General features: G+C 41.5%; 2 protein-coding genes across 5 annotated transcripts in view; one reads left to right on the plus strand and one right to left on the minus strand.

Moving 5' to 3' along the window:
- Window positions 1–327: 327 nt before the first annotated feature.
- tbc1d7 (TBC1 domain family, member 7) lies at window positions 328–9,546 on the plus strand. 2 transcript variants are annotated; one of them, XM_026147250.2, is made up of 8 exons: window positions 328–360; window positions 814–933; window positions 2,751–2,831; window positions 3,224–3,414; window positions 4,533–4,670; window positions 6,752–6,897; window positions 7,721–7,850; window positions 8,747–9,546. In XM_026147250.2, exons 1-8 carry the CDS (start codon window positions 345–347, stop codon window positions 8,831–8,833), a joined length of 909 nt encoding a protein of 302 aa, XP_026003035.1. In that variant the 5' UTR covers window positions 328–344; the 3' UTR covers window positions 8,834–9,546. The 2 variants fall into 2 exon arrangements, with proteins under 2 accessions (XP_026003035.1, XP_080147807.1); XM_080291681.1 differs by lacking the exons at window positions 328–360; window positions 814–933 and adding an exon at window positions 2,466–2,609.
- Window positions 9,547–10,363: 817 nt separating this feature from the next.
- phactr1 (phosphatase and actin regulator 1) overlaps window positions 10,364–24,072 on the minus strand; it is a 44,346-nt gene continuing 30,637 nt past the window's right edge. For 2 of the 3 annotated variants that reach the window (XM_080291680.1, XM_026147242.2), the window contains exons 3-13: window positions 21,800–21,880; window positions 21,105–21,230; window positions 20,822–21,019; window positions 20,481–20,742; window positions 16,676–16,869; window positions 16,287–16,443; window positions 14,658–14,713; window positions 14,495–14,556; window positions 12,351–12,491; window positions 12,198–12,274; window positions 10,364–10,516 (exon numbers count right to left, since the gene is read on the minus strand). In XM_080291680.1, the coding sequence (XP_080147806.1) occupies window positions 10,501–10,516; window positions 12,198–12,274; window positions 12,351–12,491; window positions 14,495–14,556; window positions 14,658–14,713; window positions 16,287–16,443; window positions 16,676–16,869; window positions 20,481–20,742; window positions 20,822–21,019; window positions 21,105–21,230; window positions 21,800–21,880 (1,370 nt within the window). In that variant the 3' untranslated portion in view covers window positions 10,364–10,500. The remainder of the gene's footprint in view (window positions 10,517–12,197; window positions 12,275–12,350; window positions 12,492–14,494; window positions 14,557–14,657; window positions 14,714–16,286; window positions 16,444–16,675; window positions 16,870–20,480; window positions 20,743–20,821; window positions 21,020–21,104; window positions 21,231–21,799; window positions 21,881–24,072) is intronic. The other variant, XM_080291679.1, reaches the window with a different exon arrangement.

The following is a 24,072-nucleotide window of genomic DNA, read 5'->3' on the forward strand; positions in this document are numbered from 1 at the left end:
AAAGGCAAAAATGTCTCAGAAAAGTTCAATAAAATAAAATGAATATAGGAAGTCTAAAAAGTAGCAATCTAAATAGTATTCTAAGCTGTGACACACCTTTCCCTTAAAGAAAGAAGCTTGTTGATTTTTCTTTATTAGTTATTTGTTTATAAATAATGTAGTATAAATAACCTGCAAGATAAAGATCAAGAAATGCAAGGCAAGCAGAGTTGAAAGTGCAATCGTATATGAGGCGTAGCATGGTAATCTATATTTTCAAAATAAAAATATTTTTCATATTTGGAACGTTGCTACGGAATTTATTTTGATAGTATCACCCGGAAGGGTTTTCATAACAACATTGTATGGCATCCGGAGGAGGTTGTCAATTTATCTGTAGATTTTTTATCTGTTTAAATTGTTCTTATCACTGGTTGTGATGGCCACTTTAATACTTTTTAGTAGTCTCTCAGAGAATTTTTACTTTAGAGTAGTTATGCTTTTAGCTGGTTATCTGTTCCTAAGCTAACACTAGCTTGTTTGCTGACGTTATGTAGCAAACAGCTGTGGGGCAGCTGTCTGAGGGTCGCGGGAGCCCGAAACGCTTTGAAACGTCAAGGCAGGAGTCTTTGTGTTCACTGTGTTTGTGTTCCAGCAAACTGCAGGGAGTCGTAATTAACTTTTTTAGTCAGCCAAATTAAAAACATTTTTCTGTTTTCCCCCAAGCTGCACGTCTGGACGAGAAACTTTGTCTTATGTCCATGCAGGCTAAAACAGGCTAATACTTAAAGTTTGCTTTTCTTTAGTTTGAAATGCACATGTTTAACTGTCCAGGCGGCACCATGGCTGACGACCCACAGAGAAATTTTCGCTCTGCATACTACGAGAAAGTGGGTTTCAGAGGAGTGGAGGAGAAGAAGTCCCTGGAGATACTACTCAAAGACAATCCTCTGGGTGGGTAACGGAAAAATTATCGCTCGTGCTAGCATAGGTAGCATAAGTGTAAAGTCTCTTGCTAGCTAAGCGTCCGCACTACCATGACAATAACAATATACCTGTAAGCCAATGCTATGCTATAATATAATCTTACGAACACTTTATTAAAGACACCTGTTCAGCTACTCATTACCGCAAATATCTCATAAGCCAATCACGTGATAGCAACTGAATGCATTTAGGCATGTAAACATAATCAAGATTACCTGCCGAAGTTCAAACTGAGTCTTGCAAAATGAAGAAAGGTGGTTTAAGTGATTTTTGAATGCGGCATGGTTGTTTGCATCATCTGATTTGTCATCATCGGAGTGGCACAGGCCACTCAGGGGTTTGCAGAGAAAATATGCACTGTGCAGCAGTTCTCTTGGTGAAAATGCCTTGTTGATGGCAGAAGCCAGGCTGCTTGAGCTGATAGGGAGGCAACAGTAGCTTAAAGAACCACCCATTGGAACTAGTTATGCAGAAGTGCCAATATGAATGCACGGCATGTAAAACTTAGGAGCAGATTGGCTTCAGCAGCAGAAGGTGCCACTCCTGTCAATTGATAACAGAAAACGGAGACTCTAATCGTCATGGGCTGATTGGAATTGAACAGTAGAAAACATTGTCTAATCTGATAAGTCTTGATTTCTGCTGCAGCATTCAAATGGTAGACGGATGAATGGTTAAAATATGGTGCACATAACATGAAAGCATGCATCTTGCCATGTGTCAGTGGCTCAGGCTGGTGGTTGGTTGTTGATGGTGGTTGATGGTGTGCAATGGCTTGAGATATATGTTCTTCGCACACTTTGGGTCCCTTACTAACAACTGAGGAACGTTTAAATGAAGGGCACCTTCTTGGTCATGTTGCAGGTTTCCAAGGAGGAAAAACATTCCAGTGTTAACATTTTCCTCTTTTACTGCCACAGATCTCAAACTTGAATGAATAATTGAGCAGGATTGTTTTCCTGAGTCATACACTGTAAAATGGAGTACATCTTTCTCCTTCTCCCTCTCCCTTATCTTTCCAGCTTGGCTTCTCGTGTCTTTTGTATAGTCTCGCTTATTCTCTAACCCTAAGAGAGTCTCCCAGACTTGTTCTCTAAAAACCTAAAGAAGAATTATGGATTTGGTCCCTTAACGAAACTGACAACTCCTGGGCCTGGGAGAGCCCAATTGTCCTGTGGAGACGTTTGCTGCCGGGTACTCGATGGTTGGTTGCATCATGTGTCTGACGACGCTCTCGATGGAGGACATTGAACGACATCTACCAATTTGGAACCACAATAGCAGAGTTCTGGCTGATTGGAGCTGGCTCGGGCCTGGCTTATTGAAGAACAAGAAGCGGCTACAGCTGTTCAAAATCCCACAAGGCTGGTTGTAAAATTGGAAGCTGTTTGTTCCGCTAACCAAAACAACTACCATCTTTATCTCATGCGGCACCCCCTGGCGCCAGCTGGATGCTCAAGGCAAAAGCTGATGGAAATAAAAAAATTCTCCCTTAGATAACAAGACTGTGTTGTGACTGCCTCCCCCCTCATTCAAGACCACCTGTGTCGACCTAAGATTGCTGACTTTTGCCTAACTGACTGAAGGGACACTTTCTCTTGGCTGAACACGGAACACACACACGCACATGCACACATATGCATGTACAATGACACATTTTTCATGGTTTTTTTTTGGTCTGGAAAAAGCCAGACCAAAAAAATAAATAAATGTATTTTTATATATATTTTTTTCAATTTCCCTTTTTTTAAACTTCATACCTGAAGAGTTTTGCTCTCTTACAGATTTAGAAAAGCTAAGCACCTTCAGTCAGAGGTTCCCCCTTCCTTCCATGTACAGGATTCATGTGTGGAAGGTACTGCTGGGTAAGAATCACATGCGATCAGGTGTTCACCCTGTCACCCTCTTCAGTTGTGCAGATTTGACTAGATGGGTAGAAACAAAAAATACAGGAGAGAATCACTTAGCTATTGTACTGCACTAGTCTTTAAAGATTTTTTTTAAAAACTATATTTAAAATATTCATTTTCAGTAATTGTGATTTGCAGTATAGACATATGCAGCCATATGCAAGGCTAAGAGCTGCATGTAAACACATGTTTCGTTTACTTCTATTTCTCTTGTTTGGAACTTATTTATGCTAAATAGGTTAATCTGTCCAACACAACTGAACACTGCACTCCTTTTTTAAAATTAACTCAGTTTTGTTAAATGTGTATGTATACATTTCTTAACTAGAAGTCATCTGTGCCTGCAGGCATCCTACCTCCACACAGTGACTCTCATGCTCTGGTTGGGGGCTACAGGAAGGAGCAGTATCAGGATATCCTGGAAGCTCTGGAAGTGATGAGATACATCAACTCCTCCACACCCTCCACCCATGTTTACTTGCGGATGTTCCAACTGGAGAGCCAGACCCTCCCGCGATGCTCTGAGACTTCACCCCCGGTAAAAAATAAAGTATATCAGTCCATAATAAGCGAAAAGGATGTAAATTTGTGTTTTGTCACATATTTCTTTCTTGTAACAGTGAAGAAATAATTCTCACACTGTTCGAAAGCCTGTTTGTTTCCCCTTAAATGGTGCCACATTTGTAAAGAAAATGCATTTGTGGGTTGAGCAGCAGAGTTCAAGATCAAACAAAAGATCATAGCAACAAAAAGTACATCAAGCAAGAATTCACAAGACAAAATAAGCAATTGAAATTATAATGTCATGCTTATAACATCTAAAAATTGGAAAATAAAAAAATGTGATGATATCAAACTACAGAAACAAAAGTCTGGATAGTGACTAAAACAACTGCCCAAGAACAGTCACAGGTATCACAGATGGTTTATTTAACTGTTTTTTTTTTTGTTTGTTTTTTTGTTTGGGTGTGTGGGGAGATGTTAACACGCGGCGTCTTGGTTTTGCAGTGAACAGGGCCAATCTACAGGGGTGGCATGGTGTGGTATGTGCCACCCTAAAATAATCTTTTGCCACCCTAGTTTTGCTTATGACAATGCTGTTGATTAAAATAAGCTAGCATTAACAATTTGAACTTAGCTACAGTTAACATTGAATCTAAATTCTAAAACTGAATTTATCCCCTCTGGTAACTTTTTCCTACTAGGTTTTTATGGGGAGCTTTTTGTGTGTGATTTTTAGATCGGTTGTGTTAATACAGTATGTCAATGAAAAAATAGCTGTAAATTCAGACATGTGAGATTGAAAATAATGATACTAACCAAGGCATTGTCAATAGTATTACACACATTGTGTGTCACACACATTCCCTGAGTAGATACCCCTAAAACCTATGCCTATTTTTATCTTCTTCTCCTGTCCTTAAACAAACTGAATGTAAATCTACATGCTGCCAACGGAGAGATGCCAAACTGTGTTTCATTGTTCTTGTAACAGTGACAATAAAGATTCTGTTCTATTCAATGAAAGTGTTGTTGTATAGCTGTTTGATCGTTAAGAAACAATGACCACATAAAAAGTACAGATTTTATTTTAAGTGTTTTTCTCTGGGTCTGTGTTGTTGATATGTTTTCTTTTGTTTTTTTCTTCTTCACCAGGATGAAGAGAATGAAGACTTCCTCTCCATCAGCCGAGCCATGGAAGAGATTGTAGATGATCCTGTTGACTGCTACTGGCTCGTCAAGTGTTTTGTCAACCAGTACCATACAAAGTTTGGAGACTCAGTACCTCACCTTGTAAGTGTTTAATGTTTAGTTTTCATCATTTCACACACTGTACACCATCCCGAGATGTGCCAAGTTTCCAGCTACTAGCTCTTTGTGAAGCACCTTTTTGGTGCAAAAATACTATAAGCCTGTCAAACTGTTTGACATTGTTAATAGATTAACTAAAAGAACGGGAATAAATTGGCGTTAGTGCAGCTTTTTTAGATACGTTTTGTGATAAAGGTACATATGCAGACACTGCGTCGCTCACAGACACACCACAAGAAGATTGTTGAAAAACGACAAAGCAAAAACGATAACAACATAAGCCTCATTAAATGGTTACATGAAGGTGTTCAGTAGTCAAATGAAGTAACCCAGGCGTTAGCTATCTAAGTGAGCCCATTCAAAGTAAAGGGACAGTCTTGGTAACATATGGCCAGGTGTGCTGTCAGCACAGCAGCATATTTTACAAAACATAGTTTAAATTGGAAAAATATGAAGAGCTTTAATGCACAATGCAGGTGATACAATAAATCTAAATCCCTAATCCTGCTTCATAGTACAGGCCTCAGATGTTGACCAGAAAAAAGACAATGGTTAGAAAACATTCTTCAATTAAACTAAATCATTTTCTGGATAGTTTTGGTCACAGAAAGGATAAATTGCAGTAAGAATTGAGGACAAATGATGAGAACTAGGTGATGAAAGTGTGTTTATGTAATTTCTTTTCCTGTACGTCAGTTTTTAATGAGCAGTGTGAATAAAAGACTGCTCATCTTTGTGAAGTTTAATAATGTTGGAGATAATGCTGCACTGATAATGTTGTTATAAATAACCCTCGCAGCTGTGTGCATACAGACAGCTGTTCTGCTGAGTCTAATGAGTTTTTTTAAAGGCTGCTTACTTTCTATTTAAGGCGAACTGTCAAAGTAGAGCTGAGGCCCATGCACGTGTGCTCCGTTTCACACAGTTGAGGATTTTAAAACAGTGACAGCTGTACTTACATGCAGTGTTGGGGAGTAACAGAATACATGTAACGCCTTTACGTATTTAAAATACAAAATATGAGTAACTGTATTCCGTTACAGTTACCGTTTAAAAAGGTGATATTCAGAATACAGTTGAAATAAAGGGATTACACGGCGGTCTTTTCCTGTTTCATATGTTGGGCTATATCCTCTCTATTTTTGGTAATTCCACGCTGGTGGAAACTCAAACAAAACACCCATTAAGAGGCTCTAATGCCTGTGTCTCAATCTCGCGGCTCACGTCTACTTGCAGCCCACATAATGACGTGATGAAATATTGTTAAAAATTATTGTTCAAAAAATTATTCAATATGAAGGCAATAGACAGAGTGTTGCAGGCATAGGCCTAAAGAATGTAGCCTCATGGGCAGTGTAGCCCAGTTGTAAGTAAGCTATTAAGAGTCGACTGTAGACTCGCCTCTCTCTGTCTCTCAATAGCAAAGTTGGCCTAGACAACAAAGTAAAGCTAGTTTTCGGCTACGAGCCCGACACGAACCCGACGTATTAGCCAGAGGTCCCTTTACTACGGTTCGGAGCTGTGGACCTGTTTTATATCCGCGCGATTAGTTTTCTATACGAGATCGCTGCAAAAAGTGCAGCCTTACCTAATGTCCACCTACTGTTACTCATTTATATTAAGATTTAAACATCTAGTTGTTATTGGTATGGCGAGTAACCTTCAGTAATAGTAATAAATCACACAGCAATAATACATTCATGTAGTTGTAAAAAGCATGATAATATATTAAGTAATCCAAAGTATTCAGAATATATTACTCTCATTGAGTAACGTAATGGAATACGTTACAAAATACATTTTGGGGCATGTATTCTGTAATCATGTAATCTGTAGTGGAATACATACACCTTCCCAACACTGCTTATATGTTTATAAATTTGTGAATCTACATATTTTGATGTATTTTTGACAGAACGCTGAGACACTGAGTGAGAGTGTATCTTGGTGTAACTTCAATTTGTACAATCTGTATAATGCATAATGGTAAAGTTCTCATGATCCAACAATCTGAATCACAAAGATCTTAAAATAAAGACTTTGTTATTTTCCTCCTGGGGTAGCCAAAGAGCCTGGAGCATTATCTGAGTCAGGAGGAACCTCGACTGCTAAACCATCTGAAGAACAGCGGAGCCCTGCATCAGCTACCCTACAACCTCTGGTTCAGATGCTGCTTTGCTGGCTGCTTGCCTGAATCCAGTCTGCAAAGGTCAGTTAACTGTTCACTCCAGAAGCTGCTCATTTCACCATCTTTGGATTGAGCCAACAAAACAAGGGTAGCTGCATTCTCATAAGCTAAAGGGCATTCTTGCATTTCTTTAGCATGGAGTCATGGCAGCATGGCAGAAAACTTTTATATAGGGTTCCACATTGTGTCTTACTCAGAAGGCTGCCAGCCATCTTTTCTTCATCAACCAAAGTCACAATTTACAAAGAATGGCATGGCTCAACAAGCCGTGTAGCAACAGCTGACTCTACCCAAAAGTCCATCTACAGGAACTGTTGAGTTTGTCGATTTCAGTGTTAATGAATAAGCAAAAATTGTCAGCATAAAGGTGCATGAAAGCTGCACTTTGTCCGGATTGTCTTAACTGTTTGTCAAAGCGCTCTGTTACTGTGTCATAGAGGTCACCTGAAGGCCAATTCATGGTTTCCACATTCTCAAGGGTTTGTGGAGTGTAGCCGAAAATTTACTTCCAGCATAAAATGGATTTTTGTGTTGAGGACAGATTACACAGATTTTGGAGGTACTTTCTTATTTATATACAATTTATTTACAGACCCAGAGAATAATGAAACACATCGAACAAATTCCATAGCTCTTGGCTCACCTTGGGAATATCCTACAGCCTTAATTAGTAAATGTGAAGTGACAGCCAGTCTTTTTAAAGCATGTGAAGTATTAAAAAAAAATTCTAGTAATTGTATTAAATTTATGTTTATCAAACTTTAACTTTAAGTGTGCTCTAGGACGTGCTGGGTAGTATGTTGGCTCTTTTATTGGTCTGATTGTGGTCTTCCCTTGTCTTTAGGGTGTGGGACAAGGTGATCAGTGGCTCGTGTAAGATCCTGGTATTTGTGGCCCTGGAGATCCTGCTCAGCTACAAAATTATTTTGATGGGCATCAACCGGCCAGAGGGCATGGTCAAATTCTTGTGCAATGTAAGTATAAGAGACAACTGTGTCTCACAGTATGGGTCCAACAATACCTGGATTCTGATAAACAATAAACACTCCAGCCTTGGTTTTTGAGTTAGTACAGTAAATCAGATGCAGATACAGCAGTTACAGTTGGCAGGATTTGTAGGCTTTTTTCTGATGATATAATTTTGGATGAAATAACATTAAGATAAAAAGAATGTACAGGCGATTAGTTGTTCCTAGTTAATATTGTGCTAGCCTAATTTGGCCTCAATTAACATGCCCAAAATCTGCAAATTCATTTTTGGATAATTAACCAACATGTTTTAAATACACAAGTGAGTTTGATTGATGTGCACTAATACAATTTAGTTTTTTTTTTTTAATATCTTACTTCATAAATATGCAGTTCTGCAAGTGTGTGTTGCTAACTTCCAGCTCTGTGATCCATTATTTCTGTAAAACAAAACAAACAAACAAGCAAACTGTCCACTGGAGTCAATGGAGATGATCGGACTCTTACCAGTCGGGTGCTCTGATTCGACCCATTCAAGCAGACGTTGCAGGTTCTGGTTGTGACTGAATGACACTTAGAATGTATAGAATGAGTGAACACATTTTTTTTAATAAATCTTTTTCCTTGTGCTGTAGTTCAGATAGGTGAGAGACATCAACTGGTGCACTGCCAAAACACCTGCTGCAGTGTCAGAATGTAGATGTAAGACTAAACTGATAGCACTTGTTTGGGTCACTGGGTGTATTCAACTGAACGAGTCTCATGGTGAACTGGACGTCCTTGACCTAACAGGACAGATAGATGTACAGTTGGACCCCTACGTTGTAGCTTTTCAAATCCAGACACATATTCTCTCCTAGCATGTGCTTTGTATGATATTTCCCTTCAATCTCTCTTCCAGATACCGCAGGAGAACACAGATGCCATTGTCACTAAAGCCATTGATTTGTGGCATAAGTACTCCGGCACCCTGATCCATGCTATATAGCAACACGGAGCCAGACAAGGAAAATATCTGGAACCAGAAGTAATCTTCTTTCCTGAAATCCACCTGGACTCGCAATGCTTCACTAAGACACTGCGGCACTCGCCGTCCACGGGGCTTTGTCTCTGCGTAACTGAACTGAACTGAAAACTCATCATGGCTGCTTTTGATAAACCATGGGGACCCTTTTCATACTGTTGATTTTCCAGGTTTCCCCTGCGACTCTGGCAAACCATTCTGGTGAAAGAGACTTGAGTTGGTGGTGGGTTGGGGGAAAAAAACCAGACGAGGCTGTAACTTATTATTTTTTTAATAAGTTTCTTTCTTTAAGAAACTGCATACATCATAGAAGACTCACAATAAATTAATACCCACATGCAGGTCTTTCTGCTTTACAAAAGAACATTTGAAAATCCTTTTAATTTATGTACATCCTCTTAGAATTCTGAGAAGAGTTTTCTCAAAACATTTTTTAAACGCGTACAAGTGACAGTAATATTACTGACTCTTGCATACGCACACACTCAGATACACAATCATAACCCACGCAGCTTGTTCTCACCAATAACATGGTAAAAACCTCCAATTCATGGACCCAATCTTAAGTGTAAACTATTAAAAAGGGAGAGGAAAAAAAAGGCAAATCGTAAGGTGGCAGGATTGACACGTTTCGTACCAAAAAGGCTCATGTCAGACAATAAAAGGTGAAATGCAAACACAGTCCTTCTTGTAATTCAGCAGAGAGCTCAGTAACATTTTACTGTGTCTACAGATAATATTCTGTATCAAATAAACAAGGTTATTTGGCAACTTTGAAATCCCTGTAAACACGCCTGTAGGCACAGTGACACAGTGGGTTACTGAACTCTTGATACTCGTCACTCCAGAATTCTCCATTCAAGGTGACGGCTTTCACAACAGGTCAAGTTGCTTTGGTTTAAAATGGGAATCTGAAGTTTGAAAAGTGTTTGAACACTCGAACGCAGCCCACAACTAGATTGATGTAAAAGAGAGAATCTGACATTATTGCTCAGCGGATTGATGTGAAAGTGTTTGGAGACAGGAATTTCCTTTTGTTGTAGAGAGCACTCTTGGACTTTGATTAGAATTTTAGGGCAATTTGGCTTAAGCTTCAGCTGCCTGCAATAATACACACTTGTGGAATGTTTTCATGCCTCTGGCAAAGAGAAATGATTACTGAGATGTCATACGTGGAGTAAAATCAAGCTAACACAAGCATACTCAAAGGAAAAATTCTGCCCGATGAAAATATGGTACAGGCATGAAAACAGTGAGAGTGAAATAAAGACCCTGTGTTTCATCTTTTACCGTCCCCATCCTGTAAAATTGGCACAGATTCTGTGTTGGACCTCCAGGAGCCTTGTTTAAAAAAAAAAGAAAAAAGAAGTGCTGCAAAGTAAAGATATCACCACCTCTTCATCATAAAAAAAATACAATTAAAAGCTTTTGAATATCAAGAAGTCACCAAAATCTCCACAGAGGGGAGACAGTCATTGATCCGTCCATCTCAGTGTTTTTCTCCCGTTTCCTGTAATGGCTCAAACTTGTGTGATGAAGCCAGTTCGAAGTTGATGTTGGAAATCTGTAGCAGTCTGAACACTTGAGACTTTAAGGGATTTTAAAAACATGGCTGAGGTCTCTGAGCCGACTTACGGCCTGTGAAACCTGTAGGAAGAAACCAGGAAGAGAAAATGAGCATGTTTGAAGAAATGTTCTTTATTCTGACACAATGAAATTATCTAAAAGGAGACAAAGCAGTCAGAACATCCTCATCTGACCTCCAGCATCAACGAGGCCTTTTCTTCCAGAGCACTGCTGCTCACTGGATATTTTCGCTTTCTCAGACCATTCTGTGTAAACTACAGAGATGATTGTGCAGGAAAATCCCTGAAAATCTGAACTACTCGTAGCAGCCTGTCTGGCACCAACCATTTAAAGTTATTTAAACTACTTCATTCATGAGCCTGGAAGTTCAATCTTCAACGTCCTTTGTCCAACGTATCCACTATCCCTCCTATAAAGATGTCAAAACCATCTCAGCTGCAGAGTAATTTGTCGATATCCTGCTAGGTAATCCTGCTAGGTAGACTAAAATTCAAAGCTAGGTTCTACCCCTAGGTGCAGATAACTAAAAAAGAATTTATATAAATGGCCGAAGGAAGACTCAAGGGATTTGGCTGATCGTACCCCGGGTTCAGATTGTAAGCAACGAGACTCATTCAGGATGTTTGATGGCTATGACAGCTGCAGCGAGGAGTCCACCAGTAGCGCTGGGTCAGATGACAGTGAGGATGAGGTGGCACCTTCCATCCCTGCCAGTCCGCCCATCAAGAACGTTGGACAAGTCTACACCTACCCTGATGGAAAGGCTGGAATGGCTTTTTACTCCAAAACCAAGAGTTTGTACAGTTTCCCCTGTTCTAGGGAGTTATTCTTCAAATTTGTAAGAAGCTAGCATCTTGGCAAGACTCCAGGCCAAACCAGCAACAAAAAAGGCCAACATGGTGAAGGCCCCTGTCAACTTTTTCAAGCATGGCCCCATGGGAAGCCTTGCCTCCAATTTTGTCTCCAAGAAACTCAGCTTGAGCTTTCCCTCTGATATGCTCGCTTCTAATCCTGTCCAGTCTGGCCACTCCCAAAGAAAACCTCAACATATTTAACTCTGACACCTCCAACTCAGCCTCCTGTCTTTTTTGTCAGCGCCACCATCTCCAAACCACACATCATAGCAGATCTCACAGTGTGTAAGAGCACAGCTCCCCCTCTTTTCTGCCATTGCTCTCGAAAACTGAGAGTAGGGGAGACAAAAGAAGAAGCCAAAAAACCCAAATGACGAATTAGAATTTTTCACTGAGCAAATATTTGACAGGATACCCTGAAAGGAAAACCTTCACTTCCAGTCAGCCTATATTTTTAATGGCAACACCAGATTTTAGCACCTGTGACTTCGGCATGATTCTACCAGTATGTTAACACCTCTGCTGGTTTACTTGCAAAGTAGGAGATATTGCATTTGCGTCAAAAAAACAAAAACAAAACAACAACTAGGAAAGTAATTTGAAGATTTCACACTTGGCTGCTCATAATTATGGGCTTAACAATCTGGAGGCAGCGCAGCATGGTACAGCTACAGCTGACAACGTGAGGCTTTAGCTGATAAAGGCTGAGGCAGCTATAAAAGTGTAATCACACTTCTTAAAACTACTGCTGTCCATAGCAGAACTCCACCATGACCTTTACTTTGGCACCTTCCCCAACACACCTCATTTAACAAAAAAGCAAAACAAAGAGTGCTTTGCAGTTTCGTAAGGCAGCTCATTAGCTGTTCTGTGCAACTTTTCCATACCTGGTCAAATGACGGCTCGACTCATGCACCTCCATCTCTGTGCTTTTAAACTCATTTAGTTCCTTTCTAATGGCAGCCTGAACAAAGAAACACACACTTAGATAAAGCACACTAGTACAGATTACTTGAATCCAGTCTTTGTGAGAAATGAACCTTATCTGTAGCTGTTAGCCGAGTCCACGGCTTGTCTGCTCTCCTGTCGTAGTCCTGAGCCTCGGCGACCTCCACGTAGTCACTGAAGCGGATGAGGATCTTCGCCTCTCTCAGCTCCTCGACTGTGGGTCTCTGGCTGAGCTGAAAGGTGGATGAACAGATGGGTGCTGTCCAATCAGCATTAAGTAACTTGTGCTCCTCAGTACAGTTAACTTTGTCTTTTGTACAGTTTTGTACAATTTTATAAAAAACTTCCCCTTTTTTTAATACCAGACCTTACATCCTTACATTCTTACGAACCAGGAGGGTAAGTGGCAGCCAGGTGCTGCTAATCAGGTGCACCCGATTAATTATCAGTAAGTGTAAGGATGTCTACAAACGCAGAAGTTTTTGTAGTTTGCTGGTCTGGACTTTCAGGTGTGTACAGACAAGGACAAAATGATTAGCCCCAACTTACAGATTTCAATTTTTTGATGTGCTTTACCTTTATAATTCTTAAAACACATAAAATCATTAAAACTGCGGGTTGCTGTCCAATTTACACACAGTATAAAAACTTCAGCCAGAGTTTGAGCTGTAACTTGGGAAAGCATCATGCATCAAACGAAATCAGTTTACATGAGAAAAAAATGTCTATGGTTACTAAGGAGCAGATAGACATACAATGTTATCACAGTGTCAAGAACTGGAGTGAGAAATTTATTGAAATTCAAAGCCTGGCAGAGGTAGGAAGTGAACGACTTTAAAGACTCTGGAAAGAAAACTAGTGAGAGATCTGCCTGATCCTCAGAACAACTGCCAACAAGTGACCAACTTAGCCAAGTGAGGAACTGTTGATATTTCAGTGCGTCTGGAACTGGGAGTCTAGTCAAGGAATCATGAGGAAAGAAGGATATATGAAGATTTTCAAAGAAAACCTCAAACAGCAGCAAAACTGGATCTGCACCAGTGCTTTGTTTTCCAACACAACAACCCAAAATACATGTCACTCCTGTGAAGATCTACCTCCAGAAGACTGAAATGAAAATTACTGACTGGCCTGCACAAAGCCCTGACTTGAATCTCATTGAAAATCTGTGTGGTGAACTGAAGACCAACAAATCTGGAGGAGCTTGAGAGATTCACCAAAGAAGAATGACCTGGGATTGCTCAGAAGATGTGTGAGACTTGTTGAAAACTACAACTCAGTTCAATTTTATTTATATTCACCAAATCACAACAAATGTTGCCTCAAGGTGCTTTACATTGTCGAGGAAAGACCCTACAATAATACAAAGAAAACAGAAAACCTCAACAATCATGCAGCCCCCTGTAAGCAAGTGCCTTGGCTACAGTGGGAAGGAAAAACTCCCTTTTAAGAGGAAGAAATCTCCAGCAGAAACAGGCTAAGGGAGGGAGTGGCCATCTGCCACAGCAGGTTGTGGTCAGGAGAGGAAGACATGACAAAGATGATTAAATGATTAAACACAGAGTGGTGTACAACCACGTAGTGAGTGAATGACTGTAGGCTGTTTTTAAAAGGATACACAGCTGATTGTTAGCATCAGCTAATAACTTTCAAATTCACCCCCAGCTCAGACGGTGAAATACTTAGATACATTGTAAAAAAACCCAGGAGCTACATCTCAGACTCTACAGGCCTCAATTAGCATGATAATGCTAAAATGTATGTCAGAAGAAAAAGCCTGAACGAGTATGGCTTGTTTGGAAGGATTGCTGGGAGAAAACCTCTCCTCTCTTTAAAAGAACTTGTGGAACAATGGAAGTAGAGATGTTTGGAGAAAAGCAAACACATCATATCAGCACACACCAACAGACCAGAACTTCAGTCCATGGCGGTCACACTAAAACAAACACACAGATTTATGTGCTCGATAATCAGAATGACTGTTGCTGTATGGTGGATCATCAGATATACTCTAATTTGACGTTTACTGTGTCAGGTGTTCTTTATTATTCAGTAACATGTGACTGCGATGGAGACGATCTAAGACACACACAAAAACTACTTCTCAAAGGGGTGCAGTCTGAAGAGCGGTAGGTTAGTCTCCAAGGCAACCATGTTCATATTTCTAGTTGGGGTTATGAACCATCTCAGCACTGATTGATCAAAGACACGCTGTCCACATCTTCTTTGCCTTTACCTTTCTCGACAGATGCCTCTTGATCTCCCTCTTCTCCTCCTGCTCCTCCAGATCATTTCGAGCTGCAGGAAACCGCACAGAAAGCACACACACTCACACACAAATCATTTTTATCTGTAGTTTTTTTTTCTCTTTTTCCTTCATGTTATGCAAAGTGACTTACGTTTCAGAATGTTCCTCTGTTCTAGCTCCTCTGCTGTCGGCCTTTGACTCAACCGTCTGAATAAAGGGAAGGAAAGCATCTATTTTAGGAAAGCTATTTTTATATGATTTTAATGTTTATTCGTGCAAGCTTTCAGATCATGCTTATTGCTCTCGACATATGCAAAAAGAGATTTTACTCTTGTGGACAGAAAAGCTGGCTGTGCACTGGAAGTCTTTTTTTTTTCTTATGAAGCAGTATTTTGTGAATTTATTGAGTAGGTACTGACTCAGAGGCACTGGAATAGCAGGATGACAGATAGTGACTGAGAACAGGAGGATAAGAAGCAGAAAAGTTGCCAAAAACCCTCCAAAAAAAAAAAAAAAAAAAAAAAAAAAAAAGAGGTGGACAGTGCAGAGGCTCAAAACATCAGCCAGAGGAAGATAAAGATAAAGATGATTCCTCCAGAGCCAGCTAACAAAACAATACCAACTAATGTTAAGATGTGGAGTTCATTAAGTAATACAAGCAGTTGCACACTACAAGTTGTCCTAATATTATAAAAACCTATTAAGTGGGACCAAAGAGCACAATGAATATGTAGGGTAATGCCCCCGGCCATATATTACAGCGAGTGGTTATAGAAGATGGATATTTACTGCAGTAATGATGTAGCTAAGTACTGTGTGTGTGCTTTAGATTTTAGATAAATTTTAGTACATTTCATACATTTCTGTATATAAAATGTGGACTTGCCACTATGATATCAAACAATATTAGAGTAGAATTTTGCAACAGCATGGATTGCGATAGAAATATAACCAAGATGAACTATTTTTTGCGACTGAAATTAGCTACACGGGCTGTAAACATGGTTAGTTTTGCTAGCGAGGCAACCTCTGGTCGTGAAGGAAAAATGCTTGTTCCCAACTGGTTTGTGAAGGTTGATGTCAGTCACTGAGAAAATGACTTCTAACACAGACATACAGACCAATCAGTGAGCTCCTGGCCACCACCTGTCGTTAGAGGAAAATGTGTAGTCTCCAGCCGGCTGGTAAAAGCCTCTTTATGATTACTTTGGTCACCAGCATATTGCTGCAGTCATAGTTTGAATGGAAGTGACGGACTTGTCTATAAAGACTGACAAGCTGCTCTTTGAGCCGCAGTGGAGCTGAGAAAACACACACTGGAAATGAAAACTGGTAAAATAGGATTGTTTTCAGCGACAAGCTAAAGCGTTCTAAAAAATTTACAGGGCTCCTCTTGGCAAAGCAAAGTGTTTGGCACAACCTGATTCTGCTAGCTAAAGCTGTTGTACAGGACAGGGTAAAAAACAAGAAGAACTACAGGCAACCCTGGATATTTCCTAGCTACCAAAGTAATCACTCAGTTTTCTCACAGGTTTTTGCAACCGGAAGAAACAGGAAGCACTACTAACGACTCAGGGAATACTCGCATTTCCCAAAAAACGGTGGTTGTGTCACGTGTGATGTGATATGATGGACAACTCCTGAGCAGTGGGCATTTTTATTAGAAACCTCATTAAAAGTTTGGCACTTTAAAATAGGACTAGATGTGACCTCAAGTGTACCGCTCCTCCGAGTGGCTCGGTGCCACATCAGCATGTGTGCTCTTAAGTCGGAAGCTCACCTCGTCAGTTTGGTGGCCGTCTGTTGCCGGGATTCGAGCCGCTCCTGGTCCGAATGCAGTGGCAGGATGTTCTTCTCCTCCAGCTCTCTTTTGGATGGACGGTTGCTCAGCTTGATGGCCAGAGAGTCTTTTCGTAAGACCTTCATGGCCAGTGTGCCTTTATTGAACATATTGGCAGAGGAAATCGTATCAAAGTTAAGCAGATTGAGGCTGTCGCAGCCTCCCAGTAAGAGGCACACAGTATAGATCTTCTTCTGCAGTAAATATTTTTGTAATTCTCATTAATGTACACGTCTCTGTCCTCTTTATTGTTTTTCAGGGTTTCAATGTAACCTTGAAGACCATGGTGGGTGTAAGCCAAATTTTAATAAAGACAAAAAGATGCTTACTTGTAAACAGTGTATCATCCTCATCCTCTTCTTCGTCTTCCTCCTCCTCCTCATCTTCCTCCTCGTCTTCCTCTTCCTCCTCTTCCTCATCCTTGTACATGCCCGGCAGGTCCTCGTAGTCTGCCTCGTTAGGGAGGTTCTCTTTGTCATCGTCGCACTCGATCATCACCGTGGGAACGGCGTGCATCATGGAGCTGCAGTTTCAGAATGAAATGGTAAACGTGTCACACAAACATATTCACACATACACGTTCACTGCTGTGTGAAGTGAGGGTTATGGTTATGTCTGAAGGCCTCTACCATTATGGCATAGACAGCCTCAATGACTACAGACCTGTAGCCCTCTGTAGTCCTGAAGTACTTAGAGCAGATAGTGTCTCAGCACATCAGAGACTGCTACCCCCTGCTTTGACCCCCACCAGTTTGCTTACAGAGCAAATCCACATAGGATGTCATCACCATCACCCTTCACAGAGCGCTGAGCCATCTGGAGAACAGGAAGAGCTACGCAAAGATGCACTACAGCTCAGCATTCAACACCATAATGACAGACATCTTCATCCCCAAACTGGACCACCTTCAGATCCCCTATTGGAACCTGCACGATGGTTGGGCTCATCTCTGATATAGATGAGACCGCGTACAGGGTGGAGGTAGAAAACCTGTCCACTGGTGCTCAGAAAAGAACCTGAAGCTGAACATCCTTAAAACAAAAGAACTCCTAATGGGCTTCAGGAAGCACAGACCGGTCCACTCCCCTCTTATTATAAAAGGAGAATGGGTGGAATCTGAGAAAGAATAACCTGAGGCTGATGCTGGTCTTCCTCCACTCCTGAGTGGAGGGCGCGCTCTGGATTTTTGGAACGCAGGAGCCACTACTGAGAACAGAAAGGCTGCGCAGAGGTTAATTAACACTGCCCAAAAACATTATTGGCTGCCCTGTCGCTCCCCCATCATCCGATCCTTCCCTCCTGCCCCTGGAAGATCGGGTGATGGTCTCTTGGGATGGGATCACAGGTGACCCCGTGGACCCTGCTCACCACCTGTTTGACCAGTTGCCCTCTGGTCAGTGCCTCAGGTCAATCAGGTCACACACCTCATTGACCTGAGGCACCTGTTAAAAAATATTCTCCCCCGACACCCCACCCCTGCCCACCCACCTCACCGATCTGAGCCATGGTCTGAGTAACCCTGATCACTCAGTCCACTCACACACCGACTCTAATTCAGACTGTGAATAGACAGACTAAATAGTGATACTTAAACAGACAGTGCAAAGACAAGTCTTTTCTTTGCACTACCTCCAAGCACTTTGCTCTCCAATGTGTGCCTCTCTATTGTTTTGTATGTATTCCTCTAGACCAGGGGTAGGCAACCTTTTTGATGACGAGTGCCATCTAAAGTTTCCTCAGAAGTCAATGTGCCATATAATTGCATTAGCAATAAATTTAATAACGATCTATATTAACAGTTGCTGTGCTGAGCGGAGAGCTCCTGAAGCATTTGAAGTGTCGGAACGTGGAAATTTCAACATCGCTTGAAAAAACTGACAGCTAGCAACGTCCCTCTCACCAGTAGGCTAAGTGATTTTTAGCCAATTACAAGTTGAATCTGGTAGTCGGGGTTGTTAGCTAAGATGCCGTCATTAAGAAGTGGTACAACTAATGTGTCTATGCGAGCTAATTTGCGATGTGCACCGCTGGCCCGGCCATTTATTTTTTAATGCACCCTCTCAGATTAATTCACTGCGTGTCGTGCCCAGGGCTGGACTGGGACAAAAAAATCGGCCCGGGCATTTTGACTACAGACCGGCCCACCAGGTATTATAAGAAAAGCCATAAAGCCTTTGAATGAAAACAAACGCTGTTGTGACAGTGATGTTCACTGTCTTGTTGGTATGTGTATGATTTCTATACGTTGTACATCAGATAAAAACTTTGGTTGTAAGATTCAGATAATTATTTTTTAAAAGCGAGACATTTTAAATGAGAATAAGAAAGAAAAGTATGTCTTTGTGCCCCCCTCTCCCTGTTAATGTCCTACCTGGCCCCCCTGGCAAAACTTTGCTAGACCCGCCCCTGCACAGTTACCAGCTGTCAGCTATGTAGAAAAAGGATCCTGGTGTTATTTGTCTCTCAGAAACAGTTCATAGCTTCCCTTCAACTCATTCATGTCACCTAAAAGGTAAACCTGTTTCTCCATCACCTGTTCAGCTCTGATGATTCAGTAAGGACATCTCCTGGTTTCCCTCTCATCACATAACCAAACCATATCATGACCAGCAGCTTTACAGCTGTGGCTCCAGCAAAAATCAGCTGATACTAGAAATTAATATTAAATACATTCTAACAACAGCTGATCAAGCTTAAACGCGCTGCTGTTTAGCGCGACATCCGCTGGTTTCCTCTTTCTGGCGCAAAGTGGGCGATAAACAAAGGAGAGACGGGACTTGCGTCAGCTGATCATTGATCAGTTTCAGGATTGAATGAGAGAAGAAGAGTCAGCTGATAGCGTAAAGGCGCAGGATAACTCCAGCTTTGTGTCTTTTTCATCCTAGCTGAAGTACGGGACAAACTGTGTTCCTTTTCAGCTCAATACGAAACGCGTAATATTTTCTCTGAATACGGGACGATTCCGTTTTTTACAGGACGGTTGGAAGCTCTACTAACTAACCTTATGAATTAAATAAAGTAAAATCATAGCACCGACCCAGCTGTGTAGAAACTCCGTCATGTAAAGAGCTACACCTACTTTGAAGAAAAACAATTTTTCACTGTGGACTACAGGCAACTATGGAAAGACCAGAACTCAATCTAATCTTTTCTGAATGTGAATCCTTAAAATGCCCATTCAGGTGGGAGCAGATCATACACACTATTCTGGAGTCAGACACTCCATCCAAATCCAGAAAGACCCTTGAAAGCCAAACAGATGTTTCAATTTGTTTTTGTAAAACGGATAGCTCTGCCTTACTAAAAAAAACAAAAAACACACCACCTATGGTTGTGTATGTGCTGCGCAGCCATATTCTTCCTAGACAACTGTCAAAAAAATAGGAATATTTCCCTATAAATTACACATTTGTGAATCTTAAAATGGTGTTGTGCTTTCCGTGGATGACTTTTGTGAGTTGGTGTGAAGGATTCCAACTCAGATCGTGATTCTATAGCAAAAGATCATCATAGTCACTGTAGGAGCTCTTAAAACATTCACCTTACACGTCTCAGAGTATCACAACCTAGCCTGGATAAATGGGAGGTCATCTGGCTTCTGGGTCAGTTGGATCTGCTTGGATCCCTGTGATGTAAATTTCTTCATCAGACAGTGAGCGAGGGTCCGTGTGGACATCAGCTTGCCTGTCTGTTTTTACATTACAACACACTACCTGTGTGCCTGGGCAGCGGACTTTAAAGAAGTATATAAGGAATGACAGCTGTCCATGTTCAGAACAGAGTAGCATCCGAGCTTTCAACTTGGTGCCAAGTCAACATACAGAGCCATCTGCTTTGGGAATAAGGGGGCCGACACTCTTCCCTACTTTGGTGCTTAGCAAAGTTGCCCAGGGCTGGATTTAGTACAGAGGGGACTGGTTGATTAATCAATTGGTCTTTCTCAGTTTTGTAAAACTACTATATAATCAAACAATATTTTTTTTAATCATTTTTGTAAATTTTTGTTTAGTCCAAAATATGATTGTCCCAGCTTCTTTATGTTACAGGCTCGTTCTAAACGATCAATTTAATGAGCCTTTTGACTTTTCGCTGATATTTTCTTGACTTTCTGGCCTCTGCGGTGTGATCCTCACCTCTCAAACCTCTGCATGGTGAGGGCCAGGGTTTTGTTCAGCTCCTCTATGATTCGGCTGGGCGGGTGGAGAGGAACAGGCAGGGTCCCGTACTGCAGTGAGTGTGCACCCATTGGAGCATGGCTGGGAGGGGCGGGGCACTTCTGGAAGGCGATAGAAGAGGGCTCCATGCTCCCTGCAGGTACGGAGATCATGAGCTTCTTCGGAGGTAGAGGAGGAGACAACTTAGCCGACATGCATGGCAACTTCACGGGGGCGCCGTCTGCACGAGGAGGTGGACGTGGGAGGATTAGGCACACGCGCACTAATGCGGTTGTGAGCACGCATGGAGACACACTCACCTGTAATGTGATTGGGTAGCCTGTTGAAAGGCTTGGGTGGCAGAGCGGGAGGTTGTTTGTGTAGCGTTGGAGGTCTGCAGAGGGTTGATTCAGCACCATCAGCCTGATATACGATAGACTTCTTTGTGGGCGGAGCCTGACTGGATTTCTGGGTGTGGTCCTGTTGAGCATCACTAGGCATTTGAAACTCCAGGGAGCCTGGGGGAAACAACAAAGGAGTCAGAGACCACTGTGAATCAAATACCTAAAGAGGTTTCAGTGGTTCTGAGGCTGTGCTGCCTACCTACAGCTGCTCCTGCTGCTCCCTCCATCAGCTCACTACCTTCAGACTCCGACAGGCTGGAGCCAAGCACCGAGGAACGACCATTCTCTATCTTCACCTCCTCCCGGATGGTCAGAGATGCACCATCTGCACAGAAAGATGCACATTGGTGTTCAAAAGTAGGTAAAAAATGAAAAAACAGAGCAAAGGATCTCCTTATGTAGCATTTTTTTCAAATTTTGCTTAGAGAAAATATGAATCATGTAACAGTGTAGTTTTCAAAGATAGATAGGGAGAAACACCCAGGTAGAGCAGCTGGATGTGAGGGAATGGTGGTAAGGATCAGACAGGCACACATATTCCTAAGCTCAGTCTTGTCATGATAAAGCTGACTGGTGTGCTGTAAGTAAACTTGTCACTGGATTTACTGACACTTAAAAAATGAGTTACAACTGTGCACAAGCTTGCGTGAGTCTTTGGTGCGCTGCAGCACTTAAACAGCACCACCCCACTGATGACAGAACAATGTGAGAGACTCAAACCAATCAAAGTGCAAGAGAAAAGGCATGAATCACAACTGAGAAGCTGCAACCGGAAAAATCTTACTTTACATTTGAATTTGAATCTAAAATCAAAATCAGGCCGCAAACAAAGAGAACAACTAATACTACAACACTGGCCACTTTCTTTCTCACCTTCGCTGTGTGGAGCCTCACCTTTCTCATAGACCTCCTTTAGGAGTCCCTTCTTGATGAGCTCCTCTCTGCTCTGGCGAGTGGACATCTTCCTCTCCAACACTGAGGGAGCACAGAGGAGGAGACGTCAGAAACGACTAGAACAGGAAGAAAGCTGCTGCGCTGGATGCTAACAGAGTTATCAGGATCGAGGAACGAGTCAGCTGCAGCAGCTGTTTCTTTGGACTTGCTGCTGCTTCCAGCACTGCTGCTGTGTGCCAAGGAAATATCATGTGACTGACCCTCTGAGCTGTGCGCACAAACATAACACTACCAGTTCACTGATCCTCTGACAGAGATGCCTACTCGCCTCCTCACTCCTAAACATTTCCCGTAAATAACACTTTTTCATTTTCTAGCATATCCAGCATGAGCTGTGAAAACGTATCTTTTCCAATGCCATTTTGATTGGTAGGGTTTGAGACAATATCAGTAAAGTGTTAGGGTGGGGGAGTTAATAAAAGCAATATTACAATACTACAAGTCTTTTTTTTTTTTTTTAAACCCTGACATACACTATATCTAATGAAGTCATTTAATGGCGTTTGTAATGCGTTTTTCTGTGTTGCTTTCTAACAGCTCAGTTTGGTAAACTGATATCTACACATCACCCACACACATAGTAATGCAGGATTATTGTCTAACTGATGCATTTTGTCTTATATAGCCTTTATGGAGCAAAAGTCTTGAACTACCCCGTGGAAAAGAGAAGCAACAATTTATTAAAACGTGCACAAACACACATGAAAATACAGTATTTAAGGCAAAAACTGAGTTTGTAAAATTGTAACGACCTTGAATGTCAGTATTTGGTAAAACCACCTTTATTCTTCAACAAGAGCTGAACTCTCTTAGGGCAGCTTTCTAGTGACTTCTCTTCTAGGAGTAACTCTTGAAGCTCTTTTCTGAGTGGTTTCTGTCATATTTCAGGCTGTATATCACAAAATCACTGGGTTTTCATTAGTTAGCGAGCGAGCGTGGTCTCTGCCTATTCAGCTAACCATGAAAACCCCCCCAAAACAATTCTAATGGTCGTCAAACCACATCTTTATTTATGTATACACTGAGGTGTCAACACTCATTGTTAAGGGTACAGAGGCGCTGGTCTAATGTTGTCTTTATGGGAAAAAGCCTCGAGAAGTCTTCAAAAATAGTTCTTCAGGCTTTTTAAAGGACATTCAAAGCTCTTCTTTGGATGTTGCCCCCCCTTCTGTTCCGTTTCTGTTCCCACGTTGTTTGAGTCCAGGCTGTGGGGAGACCAATCCATGACTGACAGTTCCATACAGGTATGCTTTTACTGGATTGGCAGTGTGTTTGGGTTCGCTGTCATGCTGAAAATGAAGCTGTTGTAAAACAAATGCTCTCCATTCCAATGTTTCTTTGAGAATCACCTTGTTGATGCAATAATACTATTTTATGTCTGTCAAACTTTGTGTGATCTTTGATATGTTTCATAGATTCAGCTAAAGAAAGTGGAGAAAAAGTGCCCAGGGATACAATGTAAAACTGGTTCCGTATATGTTGCCCCAGTGTCAATGTATTGTAGTCATAACTGTCTGTGTTTCCTACAGTAAACCCTATTCAACCCCACAGCTATATTTTTACTTGAAGCACGAAAATCTGGATAATCCAATGCACCTTGACTGCATGACAGCAGGGTGCAGCAAAAGCACACGGTACACGCAACGTGTAGCACCTGTGCGCACGTACACATGCTATAAAACGTATACTGTTCATTATCTGGGTGCAGAGAAGGCAGGAAGGTTTTCAGCAGGGTAAAAAAAAAGTGTAACTGCTATGACAGCTGGGGGAACAGCTTGGCTGCAGGAAGCCTCTCTTCACCCCTCTGCTGCGTGTTTGCGTCGCTCAGTGAGAGCAGGATGTAAAATGATTCAGCCAGCTGAGAAACAACAACAACAGCGGCTATTTCGGCATCCAAATCCAACACTTTCCTTCGCTTCACAGCTTAGTACTCGCTGAATATTGTAGCCCCGAGCCAGACATATGAAACTACTTTCAAATTTGCTCACTGCTTTGAATGAAGTGTTAATTCACTGTTAAAGAGACAACACGTCGGCTGGCGAACTCCATTTGAAGCTCACTTGTTGCTACGGCCAACATTAATGATCAATTCTTCCACAGCTGCTGTGTTGGCATCTCTGAACAGCAGTGGAATTAACAGCTTTCAGCAACAGCATTTAAAAAAAGTCAAGTATAAGTTCATTGTGTAAGAACACGAATACACTGATGTCTGG

This window comes from Astatotilapia calliptera, chromosome 17 (assembly GCF_964374335.1).
Source record: "Astatotilapia calliptera chromosome 17, fAstCal68.1, whole genome shotgun sequence".
Classification (NCBI taxonomy): Eukaryota; Metazoa; Chordata; class Actinopteri; order Cichliformes; family Cichlidae; genus Astatotilapia; species Astatotilapia calliptera.